The sequence below is a fragment of the Xyrauchen texanus genome, chromosome 20, assembly GCF_025860055.1.
Source record: "Xyrauchen texanus isolate HMW12.3.18 chromosome 20, RBS_HiC_50CHRs, whole genome shotgun sequence".
In the NCBI taxonomy this organism is placed as follows: Eukaryota; Metazoa; Chordata; class Actinopteri; order Cypriniformes; family Catostomidae; genus Xyrauchen; species Xyrauchen texanus.
Window position 1 is genome coordinate 8,971,424 of NC_068295.1, and position 16,661 is coordinate 8,988,084.

The window sequence follows — 16,661 nt, forward strand, 5'->3', positions numbered from 1 at the left end:
TGTAGTCTGCACCACCCCAGAGAATTTGGGGGGCGGTGCTCGAACTGCAGTCTGTACCCTGATTTTATTATATGCAGGACCCATGCAGATATGTTGGGAAGATGATTCCATGCCTCTACAAAATCTACTAAGGGAACCAGCCTCTCGAGGCTGGTCTCGGGTGTTTTCCGAGCACTGTTCTCGACTTCCTGAAGCGGAACACCGGCAGGATTTAGTCGACACAGTTCTCGTGACCACAATTGATGTGTGTTTTTTATTTTTTGACACGAACGGCACGGTGTGCGTTCGCTGGAAATTGATGTGACCCGAAGCGTCAGAGACGGCGGGAAACCGACACCGATTCCCTGAGGACTCCGCTGCGAGAACAACCTCGGTTGCTCTCTGGGATGGTTGTAACACACTCTTTTCTGTGTTGAGTCTCAACCCCAAATTTCGAATGTGGCAAAGGACGACATTTCGATGCCGAACCGCCATTTCTCAAGACTGGGCCAGAATGAGCCAGTCGTCGATATAATTGAGTATGCGGATGCCCTGAAGTCTCAGTGGAGCAAGAGCTGCATCCATACATTTGGTGAACGTGCGGGGAGATAGAGCTAGGCTGAACGGAAGAACCCGATATTGGTAAGCTTCGCCCCCGAAAGCGAACCTCAGGAACCTCCTGTGACATGGAAGGATGGATACATGAAAATAGGCGTCTTTTAGATCTATCGTGACAAACCAGTCCTCGGATCTGATCTGACTCACGATGACAGGAATAGTAAGCATTTTGAACCTGAACCTCCTCAGAGACCGGTTCAAAACTCTGAGATCTAAAATCGGCCTCAACCCCCATCCTTTTTGGAACTATAAAGTACCGGCTGTAAAGACCGGACTCCCTGTCTGAATGAGGAACACGTTCTATGGCCCCCTTCAGCAGCAGAGATTGCACTTCTTGTTCCATCACCTGAGCCCGCTCCGGAACCACTGTAGTCTGCACCACCCCAGAGAATTTGGGGGCGGTGCTCGAACTGCAGTCTGTACCCTGATTTTATTATATGCAGGACCCATGCAGATATGTTGGGAAGATGATTCCATGCCTCTACAAAATCTACTAAGGGAACCAGCCTCTCGAGGCTGGTCTCGGGTGTTTTCCGAGCACTGTTCTCGACTTCCTGAAGCGGAACACCGGCAGGATTTAGTCGACACAGTTCTCATGACCACAATTGATGTGTGTTTTTTATTTTTTGACACGAACGGCACGGTGTGCGTTCGCTGGAAATTGATGTGACCCGAAGCTTCAGAGACGGCGGGAAACCGACACCGATTCCCTGAGGACTCCGCTGCGAGAACAACCTCGGTTGCTCTGCAGCGGGGGGGACAGCCCTCCGAGGTTCTACCACCCTGGTTAGGACCTCTTTCCCGAAGCCCTCCTAGCCTTAAGGACATCCCTCAGGTCGCCCCTCTGGCTGGAGGGCTTCCGCTGGGAGCGTTTCCTCTGTTGCCAAGCTCCTGGAGGAGGGGCTCTAGAGGAAACGCTCTCCTTTTGCTCTGCGCGGTGCGAGGAGCTGACTGAAGGCTGGGGCTGATCTGCTTGCCCCACCCTACTTGATTTAGACTTTGCCCTACGGGGGAGGAACTGCTTGAACACCGCAGATTGTTTCCTCGCCTCCTGAAACCTGTCGACGACCGATGTAACGGCGTCGCCGAACAGGCCAGAGGGCGAGAGCGGGCCCCTCCAAACAATAGACATAGAGCGCTTGCTGAAGAGCGAAAGCTAATGTGTTTGTGTGCCGGCGTCACTTATGCATCCGGTTATGCCGTCACGTTACGTCATGACGCAACACCAATCAAGACTGGAATAGTTTCATTCATAATTCAGAGGCGCACGCTAAGGAGCGTTCCCCAAAGAGTCGTTTTCAACGACGCAGTGCGAGTTCCCTCGGAAGGGAACATTATTTTAACCAAACACCACTGTTGGTGTTAAAAATAATCAATGCATGCCATACAATATTTTCATACTAAGAAAGAATGCTATTTAAAAAAAAAATATTTCCATGCACCAATATAAGAGCTATATAAAAGTTATTTTATTAATAATAATATATATATATATAAAAAATTCAACTTCCCAAATTTAAATTAAACTAGAGATAAGTTTAAGTTACAGATGCTATTAAAATTTTCAATTTGTGAAACTGGCAAAATAATGTTGATTAATTTTAAATCAACAACAAAATAACAGTGAATATATCATAAATAATGTAGTTATCCTGCCCTAAATGCTATATAAACCTCAGAAGACAAATACACAGATTTTTAATCCCAGTATCCAAAAAATTTTATATGTCCTCAAAGAAATGTACTAGAATGTCAGATGAACTCATCACCCTGAGTCTGTTACAAGAGTCTGGGTTGGTGGCCGGTTCATTCCAGGCCCTGATTCACCCGGCCATTTCCCTGGAGAGTCAGAGAGTCAGAAAGAGAGAGAAACAGATAGAAAGATGGAGATATGCTTGGTGATAACACGAGTCTGCTGCACCACAGCACGCATTAGAGCTCTTCCCCTGGGATTGGCACGCACCAATCTCTCTCCACCTGTCACACCAACTTTAATGCACTTTTGAATAAAAAGAGTTCTTGGGAACTCTTCCTCTTTCAATTCCTCATGGTGTGTGAGTGAGTGTGTGTGCATGGCTGATAATCTGATGGATAGCTAACGGAGATAGACTAAAAGCTTGAGAAAAAGCTTCTTATCTGTCAGCTGCCCATCACTATTTGGGTTGGAAACTTCTGTCCTTTCTACACGTCATACTTGATTCTTTGTCCTGTCCATTTCTCCACCCTGTTTCCTTTTATATATCTCTCGATATTTTTACTGGCTTCCAAGATTGCTGATTAGTTTCAATAACTGCAATGCTGTGCAATACGCAAAGGTTGATCCTAATTTTTCTTTATCACTTCAAAATCAGCTGATATATAAAACAAGTGCTAAAACAGTACTCTCTCTTTAAGAATAGTAGCAGTCGCTAGTTAGTTCCAGTCCTCTAATCTGATTGGACAAGGGGCATTCCAAGAGTGCTTATCAGAGACTTTAGCTGCATCCGAAACCAAAGGTAGCTGTCTTGTTGCCTCGCTACCCTATCATTCAGTCACTCAACAGACAGCGTTTACAAACGAAGGTACCTCCAGAAACTGGTTTTGGACAGGCTACTGAGGCAGCATAATGTCACATCGTTGCTAGGATACCAGCAACTGATTATCGACATCTGGTGTCCATTAAAGGTAACGTGTCTGTTCATTCAATCCAACTAAACCTCTAATCTAACCGCTGGACTAATAATTTAGAACAAAATCAGAGAGTCATCTATGCTGCCTTAAAAAATCGATCAGATGAATGTATCTCAGTATCTCGGATGTGCTTTGGTCCCTTGCTACCTCCGTAAACAGCCTCCGGAGGCAGCAATTTCTTGGTTTCAGACGCAGACATTATAAAGACGAGATTGGTCAGCAGTAGTAATGGAAGCCCCACCTTACAGTTAAAAGAGCCAAAAACATTTTTAAAAGAGACATTCAAGATTCAGTTCACTCAAGAATGCACAAGCATATTAGCTGAACCAGCATGAATGATGTTTTTGTGTGTGTTTATGTGTATTTGTATGTGTGTGTGTGTGTGTGTGTGTGTGTGTGTGCGTGTGTGTGTGTGATTTGAGCTAAATAAATTGTTGTAAGATTTTATTGTTGATATGAAGTGTTATTTGATTGTACTTTTAACTAGCCATTTAGAAGATTTTTGGTATTTCCTCATTCAAGTATATTTTACATGCATTAAGAAACGAGATTGCTGATTTCCTTACGCCATTTAAATGATAACGAGAAAGCAGTTTAACACACCTAGGTTCCTCCCGGAGAATGCAGCTTAATGTGGCCATGTAAAAACTCATATTGCCATTCTAACAGGATTTTGAGAAGTGCGCATGTGCATGGAACAGGCTGGAGAACAAACGTCATATGATGGAGCCCAACAAGTCAATACAGTGGAAATAATTCAACATTTCTGGAACAAACAGTGGGAACATCACATACGCTATAAACTATACCCATTTACACACACCAAAGTAAAATATAGACGGTCTCACAGGTTCATGTATATGTGCTCCTACATTGAGGTAATCCCAGAGTTTTACGTAAGAGGGAAACCCCATTATTGCAGCGCAGTTCCATGCATATCGCGATGGAAACTTAAGAAAACAAACAAGCAGCAACTGGAAATAAAGCAAAGCAACAGAGAATAAAATAGTGAAGTCTTCCTCGGATCCCATGTTTGTTATATACCCAAGTGTTCTGGGGAAATTACATTGCTGTGGAGAAAGCTGCTTTCAGACTGAGCCGCATGTATACAGGAGTAAAGAGTACGCCAATTATACAGTGCATGTAGACCGGAACCCTGTTTTCTCCCAAAAACCCACTATCTGTTATCCATGTAAATGTAGAGAATGTAGGAGCATATACTAAAACGTTCATATTATAATCAATAAAAGCATCTACTGTACATATACATTCCATCTAGAGCTGCAAGATTTGGACAAAAAATCCTATTGCGATTATTTTGAAACATTTTGCAATTTAAATTGTGATAAGCAAAAAAGTCAAGTCATTTTTATTTGTATTGCACCTTTCACAACACACATCATTTTAAAGCAGCTTTACAGAAAATCATGCTTTAGTAGAAAATTAAACATTTAAGTCATCATTGATTGAATATGATTGTAAAATGAGTATAAAAGTTAATAATTAAATAATAATTGTATTTAGATCCCCAGTGAGTAAGCCAAAGCTGACTGTGGGAAGGAACACAAAAGTCCATAAGATGTTGGTTAATGGAGAAAAATAACCTTGGGAGAAACCAGGCTCACTGTGGGGGCCAGTTCCCCTCTGGCTAAACCACATGAATGTAATGCCAATATTAGTTATTTTGTGTGCAGTGCAATTCATGGTTTAAAATGTGTAAACAAATTAAGTGTTAAGGGTCAGTGTTTAAACAAAGATGTGTATGAACTGTAAGATTCATTAATAATTTCTTTAAAGTCCATCCTATATTAATTGCAGAAGTTCACATAGATGCAATTGTCCTTTGTTAGTTGGCAGATGAAGGTTTTTGTTGGCAATTAATTGATAGTCTATGTATTCCATTTCAAGAGTGTAGTCCATCAGTAGGCAAAGGTGATGCAGGCAGAGATCAATGAGGTGCATTATTGGCAGGTCCGGTGGGGTCCTCCCTATATCCTGGTTCATGCAATGACATATGAAGTATCCCATGTCTTATGGTTGGAGTTGGCATGAGTGCATCCTGTAAATTCCATCATAAAAGACTGAAATGATGTCTGGCTAGTATCAGCTGTAGTTTGTCATCATCATTCAGCAACACTTAGCAGTTGAGTCCGACACTAAGCAGGAACGTAACTGGATCTGGCCAGCTCTGGTAACCTCGGGATATGAATACGACAGGGAAACAAATAGAATAATATTATCTTAGATGCCACTAAATTTATTGCAGATTTATAGATTATGAGAAATGTTTCTGGTTCCGGCAGAACTAACTAAAGCAGCCTAATTGTGACACCCTTCATCAAATAGCTGTCAATTGTGAATCAAGTCAATCACTGAAACAACAGCACATAAATTATTGCACAGAAAATCAACATGATATAGTAGTTATTTGTATGAATATAGTACTTGTTTCCCTTGTAAAGAAATAAATAGATATCCTGTGATAGTAAACTTATATTGATATGTAATTATTAATTAATAATTGCACAAGGTCATGTCGCAATTAATACCATAATAGCACCCAGCCCTAGGGGCACTGTAAAATTTAAACTTTGACATCATCCTAATCATAAAACATTTTATAGCTATATAAAGGATAATTTCCTCTCTTTTTCCTCTTAAACCCTCAAATATAATCTCTCCCAGGCCAAATGTGGCCTCTCCCCTCAGTGCCTGTTCTATAGCTCATTCTGTGTGCATCAATGGTCTCTTTCATCCTCTCTCAGTTTTGAGCTCTTCACTGGACCAGTGTGATCCAGTCTGACTGCTTCAGAGACCACAAAGCTCCTCTATCTTTCGCTCTTTGAGCTCAAAATATCCCAAAGAAGCCACCGTGAGCCCAGCTGTGCCTTCACTCCCCTCCAAATCTTGCTGAGGTTGCTGAATCTATCTATCCGACGTCTAGAAACTTTGTCTAGTGTACTCCTTTAAACCTTGAAGGGATAGTTTATCCAAAATGAATTTTTCCGCCATAATTTAACTGTTAGGAAGTGTTAGGGAACTATCCCTTTAAGGTACTTTCACTCAACTAGAATGAAAGCTTCAACTCATCACTCAACGCAAGTGTCATTTAAATTTAAATCTTTGCAGATAGCTTCATCGAAGGGCTGCAGTATGAGTTTGCTTTTATGCCAACTTTTCTTACAACAATCCTAGAGAATTAGATGTTTCTGGAAAGTTTTGTTTTGTTTTTAATCTTTCAATTGAAATCTCATGTAAGTGTATCCATGACAACAGATCACAGGTTCCATATGTGTCATGCTTTAATGATTAAAGCTGTACTAATTGTGTCAGTAAACATTTCATACTGTATTAAAGAAAGAAACCAAGATAGCAAGCAAGAGAGAAAGAAAAGAAAAAAGAAAGACAGAAAACAAGATAGCAAGTAAGAAAGAAAAATGTAAGAAAACAAGGTAGAAATAAAAAAATTGCAAGAAAGAAAGAGAATAACTTTTACATGGCGTTTGTACATAAATGTGAGTCGGCAGTGTGTGTACTTAACCACCCTACAATGTTAAAAGTCCACCCACTCCTCTTTCTTATATTTCTATTAATCAAAAGCAGTGTGTCAAAATGAATGGTTTTCGAGCAAGCCTCGCCCACGACTGGTGACGGACTCCACCCTATGATCATTGATCCCCTGAGTGATCTAAACACAGTCTGCCATTATTTCCCATGCTGGAGCAGATACAGTGAGAAGAATAATGTCTCAGCTTCGTAAGCATCATAAGTGTAGTGTTGTCAATGTTGTAAAAGGCTGTAAAAGTGAACATAAGAGTCTTCATGTACTCCCGTCATCAGAACTACTGAAGACGCAGTGGACAAGTTTTGTTTTTGAAGGAAATGTGCCCCAAAACATACAAAAATGTTTGTGCAAATCACTTTACACCAGACTGCTTTGTGAATGAGTGTCAGTATAAAGCAGGATTTTCAAAAAAATGTATTCTCAAGCATGGATCAGTACCAACTGTTTGTGTTCCAGCTTTATATCCTGAAGATGCAAGTATTGCACTTTATATTTTGTGAATGTTTTCAAATCGCCTTTCCGAATGTGCTTGTTAGCTGATTTCACGGCTAATGCAGCTAAAGTTACCATTGTCTCTGACTGTATTCACGGAGACCAGATATACATATATATATATATATATATTCATACATAGGGGGCGGAGAGCAGCAGCTCATTTTAAAGAGACACACACAAAATCAACGTGTTTTTGATTCCACCCAAAAAGGGCATTTACAACATTGAATTATAAATTATCTGTGGGATATTTTGAGCTGAAACTTCACAGACACATTCTGGAGACACCGGAGACTTATATTACATCTTGTAAAAAGGGGCATAATAGGTCTCCTTTAAGGCTAATAAGGTCACTTGGCAGTCATATTCATAATGCCTCAGGGCTAATGTTTTCTAGTCAAGTAGAGCTTCTATCTGTTTGATTGGGGAAAGATGGTTGGTTAAGATCATGGTAATTTCAAATAAATGTTGTCCCAAAACTATAGCCAAGTATGCACACAGACAAGTTTACTGTATTGAAAAAAAAAAAAAGACCTGAAATGTTCACCATCTGGATAGCCTAGAAACTTAAAGCAAGTCTTTGCGTCAGCTTTTTTAAGGAGGTTGCTGTGTCTTTGCCCTCTTGGCCCACCTTGACAATTTGAAACTTAAGCAGCTGTAAATGTTTTGAAAGCTGAGCAGTCACATGCATTTTTCAAAGTTCTGGTGACTGCCAACTCTTTGGTATCCTCAGATTCCTCTAAAATAGTCAGAGTGTTTAAGTGGAGTAGCCCTCACAAAAATCTATAGTTCTGGCAAACCCTTGCGGCAAACTTGCAGCAAATTTGCCACTCATTATATTTACATGCAAATGAGCTTTGCGCAAACTCTTCATTGTTGCAACTAATTTGCCATAGAAGTGCTTTCCAGTAGTGGCAAATTGTCCGCTGTTGCCAAAGGTTTCCAGCAGGTTCCCACTACTGGTGAAAAGCTGCAAACCTCTCCAATCTTATTTTCATGTGAAAATAATTAGTGACAAATTTGCTGCAAGTTTGCAACAGAGACCAAGATAATATTCAGTGCAGGCAATGTGAGTTAAAAATTCCTGAAGGGAATACCTGTGCTTGTAAGGCATCAAAAGTTTAGGATTTAGGCTTGGGTTGTGTAAATAAAATGCTTCTTCAAAGCCACCTTACCATGGTCATGACAATCATTGCACATTTTCAGTCAGTTCTCTTGCGAAGGCAAGGAAGATGAGACCAATCCTAATTTAAAAGGGATTTAAAAAAGAAGACCAATCAAAATGCAGTATGTGAACAGATGTAAGAAAGAACACCAGTTGCAATTCATTAAGTATATATTACGATGACATCATTGCTGTTGGTTATATTTGAATGCTGAACATTGCGGACAACATGGTGCATTGTTTTCTATGAATGTATGCACACCGCGGCCGCCACTCTCGTCTGTTGTCGGCGCCCACCTACAACACCGAAGGCTGCTCAAATTTTGACATGCCATGGAGTGCAACTCAAATATTTTCCATTAATTTCAACCCAAATCATTATCAATGGACATAATATTTACTCTAGCCTTGTTCATTCTTCAAGAAGGGAAAAACCTTGCTAACTTTTGTGTGTACTGTCTGCCACGTGAACCGCATCGATGTGCCATGTGTTTGTTTGTGCTGTGTTTTACATACACTATGAGATTTTCTTCTATAGTCATTGATAGTCTGCTTTAAATATATAAAACGTGTTTGATATCCTCCCAATAGATTGAATAATAGTTGAAGAAATTGTAGTCAAAACCAATCATACACTACGCACTTTTCTCAGACCCCGACTTTCAACAAATCTGCAGACTAGGGCCGACTAGCCCCAAATTTTCCCGAATGAAAATCGGGGCTAAAGTCGCCATTAAAATCTTATTGTGTAATCCAGCCTCAATCTGTTTCAAACCTCCATTTTCAATATCCTTACATCATTGTTTTCCAAAGAATGTGGTAATGGAAAACATTCTCGTAAGACCAGCATTCCTGTCTAAAGTTGATTGTCAGAGCTGCACAGCCACTACAAATCAATACAAGCTTGAGGGGACATTGTGTTGTGTTTAGAAAAAGACTTGCATGAACAAAAATGTATTCTCAGTAGGTATATATACTCTACATTTCAGCTGTATCCAAAAGCACACAAAAAGCTATTGATTATATTTTTGCTAAAAGCAAAAGCAAACCAACAACAACATTTTCCATCTTAACTGTGCTGATAATATGTAATCTATAGATTGCTTAAATAAAACCTTTCTGATGCTGATTAGCTGGTTGATCGTGTGCATATTGTATTGCAGAACTTGATATCTATATTATGTGCTAATCCAACTGTCTTTCTTTCTCACACACAACAGAGCAAGAAACATGCCAACAAAGTGCGGCTGTTCTACATGCTCCACCCTGAAGATGGAGGTCCACCATCTAAAAGACTGAGACCAGACAATCCGGTATTTTCCAAAGCTCTATTGTTTTATCATTTAAAAACGTAGAAACTTCTGTTTGTGAAATGTTTGTACATAATTCATTCATTCATTAATTTTATAGCTCTCATTTGTTTCAGTTTATTTTTGCTCCTATGGAATTTAGGAGAAGCCTCTTATACAAAAGGTGATACTTAAATGAAACATAAATGACACAGTGTTTTTTTCTACACTTATCACGAGGCTGCTGTGTGACATGACAAGGGGGGCATTTCAGCGATGCATCGCGATTCATAACGAGTTCAGTTGTACAGATGTAGAAACAAAGATGCAAGTTAAAAACGACTGTTTACAGACCAGCTGTATCAAACACATGACCATTTGTGCCTGAATGAAACTAGAATCCTGAAATTCTTTCACAAACCCACGCACATATCAACGGGAGAGTTTATTCGGGATAACAAGCCAACAAACAACATGAAAGACGAGCTCGAACCCATTATTGCACTGATTTGCACACAACGGGGGAAAACACAAAAGAAAATAATGACGAGGCAGTGGTTCGGGAGATGTTGGTGATGTTTTCATTGACTTTCTCTACTCTTGCGCACTCTCCTTTTCATTGGCTTTTGCTTTATTGCCATAATTGCTGGTCACTCGCTTGTCAGGACTGTGCGCACACCTGATGATAAACATTTTAAATCCATCGTAGCTTTTGCGACAGGGTCATGCGATGTTCTACTCGCAGAGCAAACAGATGGAACAATGCAGACGAGTTACTTGATACATTTCTGAAGCAACAACTGCTCTATTTATACCGCTTTACTATCACCTGTGCAGGTGAGGAGAAGCTGACAGCTGCACTCTCATAGAAGGAGGTATATCTCTCATCCTGGACCAGCAACTTCCAGTTGTGGTTAAAAATTAAAATGAATAGCATGGCAAAGTTTAATTTTAAATAATAATTAAATACTATTAAATTATTTACAATGCATGTAAAAAATAAAAAATATATATATATAATCAGTTGAAGTTATAGTATTCAGTGTGTTTTCATGGAGAACCAAGATTTTTTTTTCTTGCGCTTTTAAGAGATTTTTTATAAGGTTCTAAAGAAAGAAACTGAGAAACTCTATTTAACTATAGAACCATTTATTTAATCTTGTGGATGTTCCATGTTTTGGTCACAGCTCATACTGAATGTAAAAGGCCAGTATATGTAATGTGACTCGTTCTGATTTTTTAAAACAGCTGTTAAATAAAAGCTGAAGGGAATAGATAGATAGTAATATTACTATTAAAATATATTGTGGTGGAGTGGTGGTGGCGTAGTGGCTAAAGCACAGGGCTGTTAATCAGAAGGTCACAGGTTCTAACCCCACAGCCACCACCATTGTGTCCTTGAGCAAGGCACTTAACTCTAGGTTGCTCTGGGGGGATTGTCCCTGTAATAATTGCACTGTAAGTCGCTTTGGATAAAAGCGTCTGCCAAATGCATAAATGTAAATGATGCATCGAGAATTGTTTTATAATCGAATCGTTAACCTTTGAATCGTAATCAAATCGTTAGGCCAGTGACGATTTGCACCTCTAATGACAATCACAGCCAATCACAACATGGTTGACATTTATTATACAAAAGATTGCCAGAGTGCCTGCCCATTTTTTCAGCCGTCTTGGTTCTGGAAGTATATTTCCCATAATTTTTTTCCCATTCAGGATTTCATAAAGTTCTGCAAAAAAGATTTCTAAGCTATGAACCAAACCAACCAGCTTCAACCAGGTGAATCACAACATTACAAACTTTCATCTGAAGCAAAAAAGTGGAAATTGAACAAATATTTAAAATTTTTGTGTCAAGTCATGTGGACATGCTGAAAGGAATTCATTATTTCATATATAATAATGATTTGAACTGTTGTTGACATGGACTAGTAATCCATTTGTTATCGGACCAGTAGCACAGTCCTATGGGCTGAAATATGTGCCACCAGAAACTGAATTTGAACCATTTATATTTGAATTTGAATGGCTAAACTTGAATAATTGCATTGAAAAACTGAATTTGAATCACATCATTTGAAATTGTATTGTTTAATTAAAATTGAATTTATTCAAAAACTGAATCTGAATTGTATCATTTGAAATTGAATTTATTCGTTTGGAACTGAAGTCCAATAAAATTTGATCCTCACTGAAAATTAAACTCTCTATATATCTTCACATTCACTCCTCACAATTCAGATTCAGTTCTCAAATTCAATTTCAAGTTACTGAGACAGACATCCGGGTAGTTGGAGGATGAAGGAAGAGCAATCGAGCGCAGATCGATAGATAGCGTTCATTGGCGCACAGGACTCCTCTTGGGCCAATCAGCACCAATGTTTTGGAGCACAGTACGTTACCCGCCATGAAACTATGGAATTTACGACTGTGTCAATAATAATGAATGTAACTTTATAAAACTGAACGTAACTTTTTCAGAAACTATGAAAAATATTCCATTACAAAAGAAGAAAAACACAATTAAAATGAAAAAAATGAACTCAGTCGCATCGAATTTAACAGGCTCTTCAAATATGCTTCATTTTTTGTTAATGTTTTTCAAAGATTCGTTTTCGCAAATCGTGGATTCTGAATACATTGCCACAGATTTCGCTTACGCTTCGCAGTTTTTCGTTTGCTGTTTTGAGACAAACCTCTCGTGGGGGTGGGCTTAACAGTGATCTACTCTGATTGGATAGTGAGCTTTTGATGGACAGGTGCTCTCTGACCCGGATGTACAGACGTCACTCAGTGGCGCGCATATTGGAAAGCTCTCGCGGTGATTTGTAGTTATGCAATACGTCGTGCTGTTGTATTACTTACTAACAATATGTAAATAATATTTGACCTATAATTATATCATTTAATATTATATGAGACCTTCGATCGTCTAATAATCGTCTTCGATCAGTCTGTAAAGATGAGCTTTCAGGAGAGACATGGAGCGGCATCATCTTCCTCCTCTTATTTATTAAAAAAATAAAATAATATATATATATATATATATATATATATATATATATATATATATATATATATATATATATATATATATATTTAATGCAAAGAACAGGAACATACAAAAGAGAAAGCATACGTACATCACATAATATCAACCAAAACAATAAAGACGACAAAATAAATAGAAAAAATAATAATAATTAAAAAAAAAGATAATAATAATAATGTATATAACAATAAAAGAAGAGGTAGGGCATTACATCACACAAAAATGTTCACATGAAGAGATCAAATGCAGTGCAGATTCTAACAGTCCTTTCTTATTAGTAGATACTGAAATCAAATTTAGATAATTTTCTATTTATTTTAAGAAGACAGAGAAGACAGGTTTACAGTTTAAAAATTTGCATTTGTGAATATAGAATTTGCTTAAGAAAATAATTAAATTAATAACAAAACAGACATTTTCGTTTGTGGGGTCTGAATCAAAATACCCAAATATAATGTTTCTCATATGTATTGAGAAGCCTGGCAAAATCTTACACTTGATAAAAACATCAATTTCATTCCAGAGCTTCTGAGTGTAATGACACGACCAAAATAAATGAACCACTGTTTCATCAGAATTCACACAAAAAGAGCATGTTAGCTCAATGTCAGATTTAAATCTTTGTATAAATTTCTTAACAGGATAGAACCTGTGTATCAACTTAAAGGAAATTTCTTTCACTTAATTTGTGAGAATGAATTTCTGCTGTAAAACCAGATTTTTTCCAATTAAGGTTACCAAACAAATTATTCCAAAAGGAAATAACAGGTGGAACAGAAATCAAATCCTTAAGAAATAAAGATCTTATAGTTTTTAGCTTTCGACTCTGAAAAACAGATTTGACCAACAGAAGTATCACAAGGTTTAGGAAAGGATGCAGTAGATACTGGTGTGAAGTAATTACGGTTTTTAAAAAGCATACATAAACCACAGGGAATAGCACCCATTACTGTAGCAAATTCTTTTGTGGTTACTGGTATTGGTATTCAGAAAGAAATTCTGAATATCTGAATAAAAGACCTTGCTTATTAAACAAATGCTCCACTCCTCCTCCTCTTGTCCTTCAAGGCAGCTTGAAGTAAGTTCGTGTTACTGAAGTAACCAATAACATCGATACAATTTTCTAATTTTACAGAAAACACTCTAAATTTCAACACAGTGGTGGAATATTGCATATATTTTATTATATTTATTCACAATGTTTTGATAAACACATATAAAATATCATAATTTTATATATTTTTTAATAATTTTTTTATTGTCATTCACAAGTTTGCAATGCACTGATGTCATGTCATGATGTTATGTAGTTTGATTGTTTGCTCTTTTGCACAGTTATTATATTCAAGGACGTGTCAATGTAGACAGTGCAGATATCAAACTGGTCTTTATTCTACAGCAAGGCAGAAATCTTGGTGCAGATGTTGCATCTGTACATAACAACCTTGAAATTCTTAACCAGTCGCTCGGGAATACCAGCACAAGGCAGGGTCAGCAGCAGTCCGTTCAGCAGTCGGGGCAGAGTCAAACAGTGGACCAAGATATGGCCAGGTTTCAGTTTTGCAGTCATGACAATGACAAAACAGCAACATTTTATTTAGCATGCATTTACAATACAACAATAAATTTGCAAAATAAAGCCAGAACTGTTGCACACTGTAACGTTACATGAATAAAAGTTTTATCGATGTTATTGGTTACTTCAGTAACACGAACTTACTTCAAGCTGTCTTGAAGGACAAGAGGAGGATGATGCCGCTCCGTGTCTCTCCTGAGAGCTCATCTTTACAGACTGATCGAAGACGATTATTAGACGATCGAAGGTCTCATATAATATTAAATGATATAATTATAGGTCAAATATTATTTACATATTGTTAGTAAGTAATACAACAAAGCACGACGTATTGCATAACTACAAATCACCGCGAGAGCTTTCTAATATGCGCGCCACTGAGTGACGTCTGTACATCCGGGTCAGAGAGCACCTGTCCGTCAAAAGCTCACTATCCAATCAGAGTAGATCACTGTTAAGCCCACCCCCACGAGAGGTTTGTCTCAAAACAGCAAACGAAAAACTGCGAAGCGTAAGCGAAATCTGTGGCAATGTATTCAGAATCAACGATTTGCGAAAACGAATCTTTGAAAAACATTAACAAAAAATGAAGCATATTTGAAGAGCCTGTTAAATTCGTGCGACTGAGTTCATTTTTTTTTCATTTTAATTGTGTTTTTCTTCTTTTGTAATGGAATATTTTTCATAGTTTCTGAAAAAGTTACGTTCAGTTTTATAAAGTTACATTCATTATTATTGACACAATCGTAATTCCATAGTTTCATGGCGGGTAACGTACTGTGCTCCAAAACATTGGTGCTGATTGGCCCAAGAGGAGTCCTGTGCGCCAATGAACGCTATCTATCGATCTGCGCTCGATTGCTCTTCCTTCATCCTCCAACTACCCGGATGTCTGTCTCAGTAACTTGAAATTGAATTTGAGAACTGAATCTGAATTGTGAGGAGTGAATGTGAAGATATATAGAGAGTTTAATTTTCAGTGAGGATCAAATTTTATTGGACTTCAGTTCCAAACGAATAAATTCAATTTCAAATGATACAATTCAGATTCAGTTTTTGAATAAATTCAATTTTAATTAAACAATACAATTTCAAATGATGTGATTCAAATTCAGTTTTTCAATGCAATTATTCAAGTTTAGCCATTCAAATTCAAATATAAATGGTTCAAATTCAGTTTCTGGTGGCACATATTTCAGCCCATAACAGTCCGAATAAAAAAGTTTCATGTAACCATGTCAATCGGAATGAATTGGCTAAATCTGATGTAAACTTTATTCAGATTGTAAGGGGTGGTGTAAACCTTTTATAATCATGATAAAATATTTGCCATGTACATGCTTGATCGGATTACTTTCTGTAACTGGGACTTTGTGTGCATGTCCATAACTGATGCAGTTGTCATGACGACGAGGGAACACTGAACTCTGAGAAGACGTGTAACCAATAGAAGATTGAAACGTCACACACTGACATCTAATATTTCACATCTAGATATTTTGTATTGTTGGTGGATGGTAAGTAGATGGTATATTTTTAATTTTGGGTATTGTTTATTAAAACCAGAAGCCCTCATGCGACATCATATCCTTGTTTGTTGCACTCTCCGAAATAATCTCACTTGCACAAAGCTTATTGTGACCGACCTTTCAGCTCTCTTGAGAGTGTGTGAAGATGAACTGTGTCTCAAGTACTCTGATGTGCACGCCGTCTACAGAAGCTCACGCCAAACTCCTGCAAAAATATAAATAAGGCATAAACTTATCAAATATAAACTTTAATAGTGAAAACATATGCTCCAGTTTCACATTAATTTAATGACTGTGTAATGGCAAATGTCCGTGGTCATTGCGAGTATATTCACACATTGTGAAGCAGCGTTAAATGGCGATGGAATGCCGAATAATTGTTCTGTGTAAGCACGTCACAAGATCAATTCAGATTTGATGCTTTAGACATATAAACTCACACATCAACCTGATCACTTTATTTAGCGTTCATGTATACAATACATTCAGAATCATAGAACGGATTAACCTAATTCTTATTCAAATAAATAGTGTCCATGTAAACACAGTATTTACATTTAATTTACATTAATTTGTATAACAAGTGCTAAAATGCTCTAATTTTAATGAGCGTTAAAGAAGTGTTTCGGTTCCGAGCACATTAACGAGAGGAGTCGCAGATTAATGTGGAGTTCCACGTTCTTTAACATATCCTTGCTATGTTTGATTAAAATGTATGTTTCT

General features: G+C 37.9%; 1 protein-coding gene across 1 annotated transcript in view; it reads left to right on the forward strand.

The window, feature by feature from the left end:
• LOC127660285 (zinc finger matrin-type protein 4-like) overlaps positions 1-16,661 on the forward strand; it is a 142,999-nt gene that overhangs the window by 45,397 nt on the left and 80,941 nt on the right. The window contains exon 3 of the mRNA XM_052150415.1: positions 9,713-9,805. Coding sequence (XP_052006375.1) covers positions 9,713-9,805 — 93 coding nt within the window. The remainder of the gene's footprint in view (positions 1-9,712; positions 9,806-16,661) is intronic.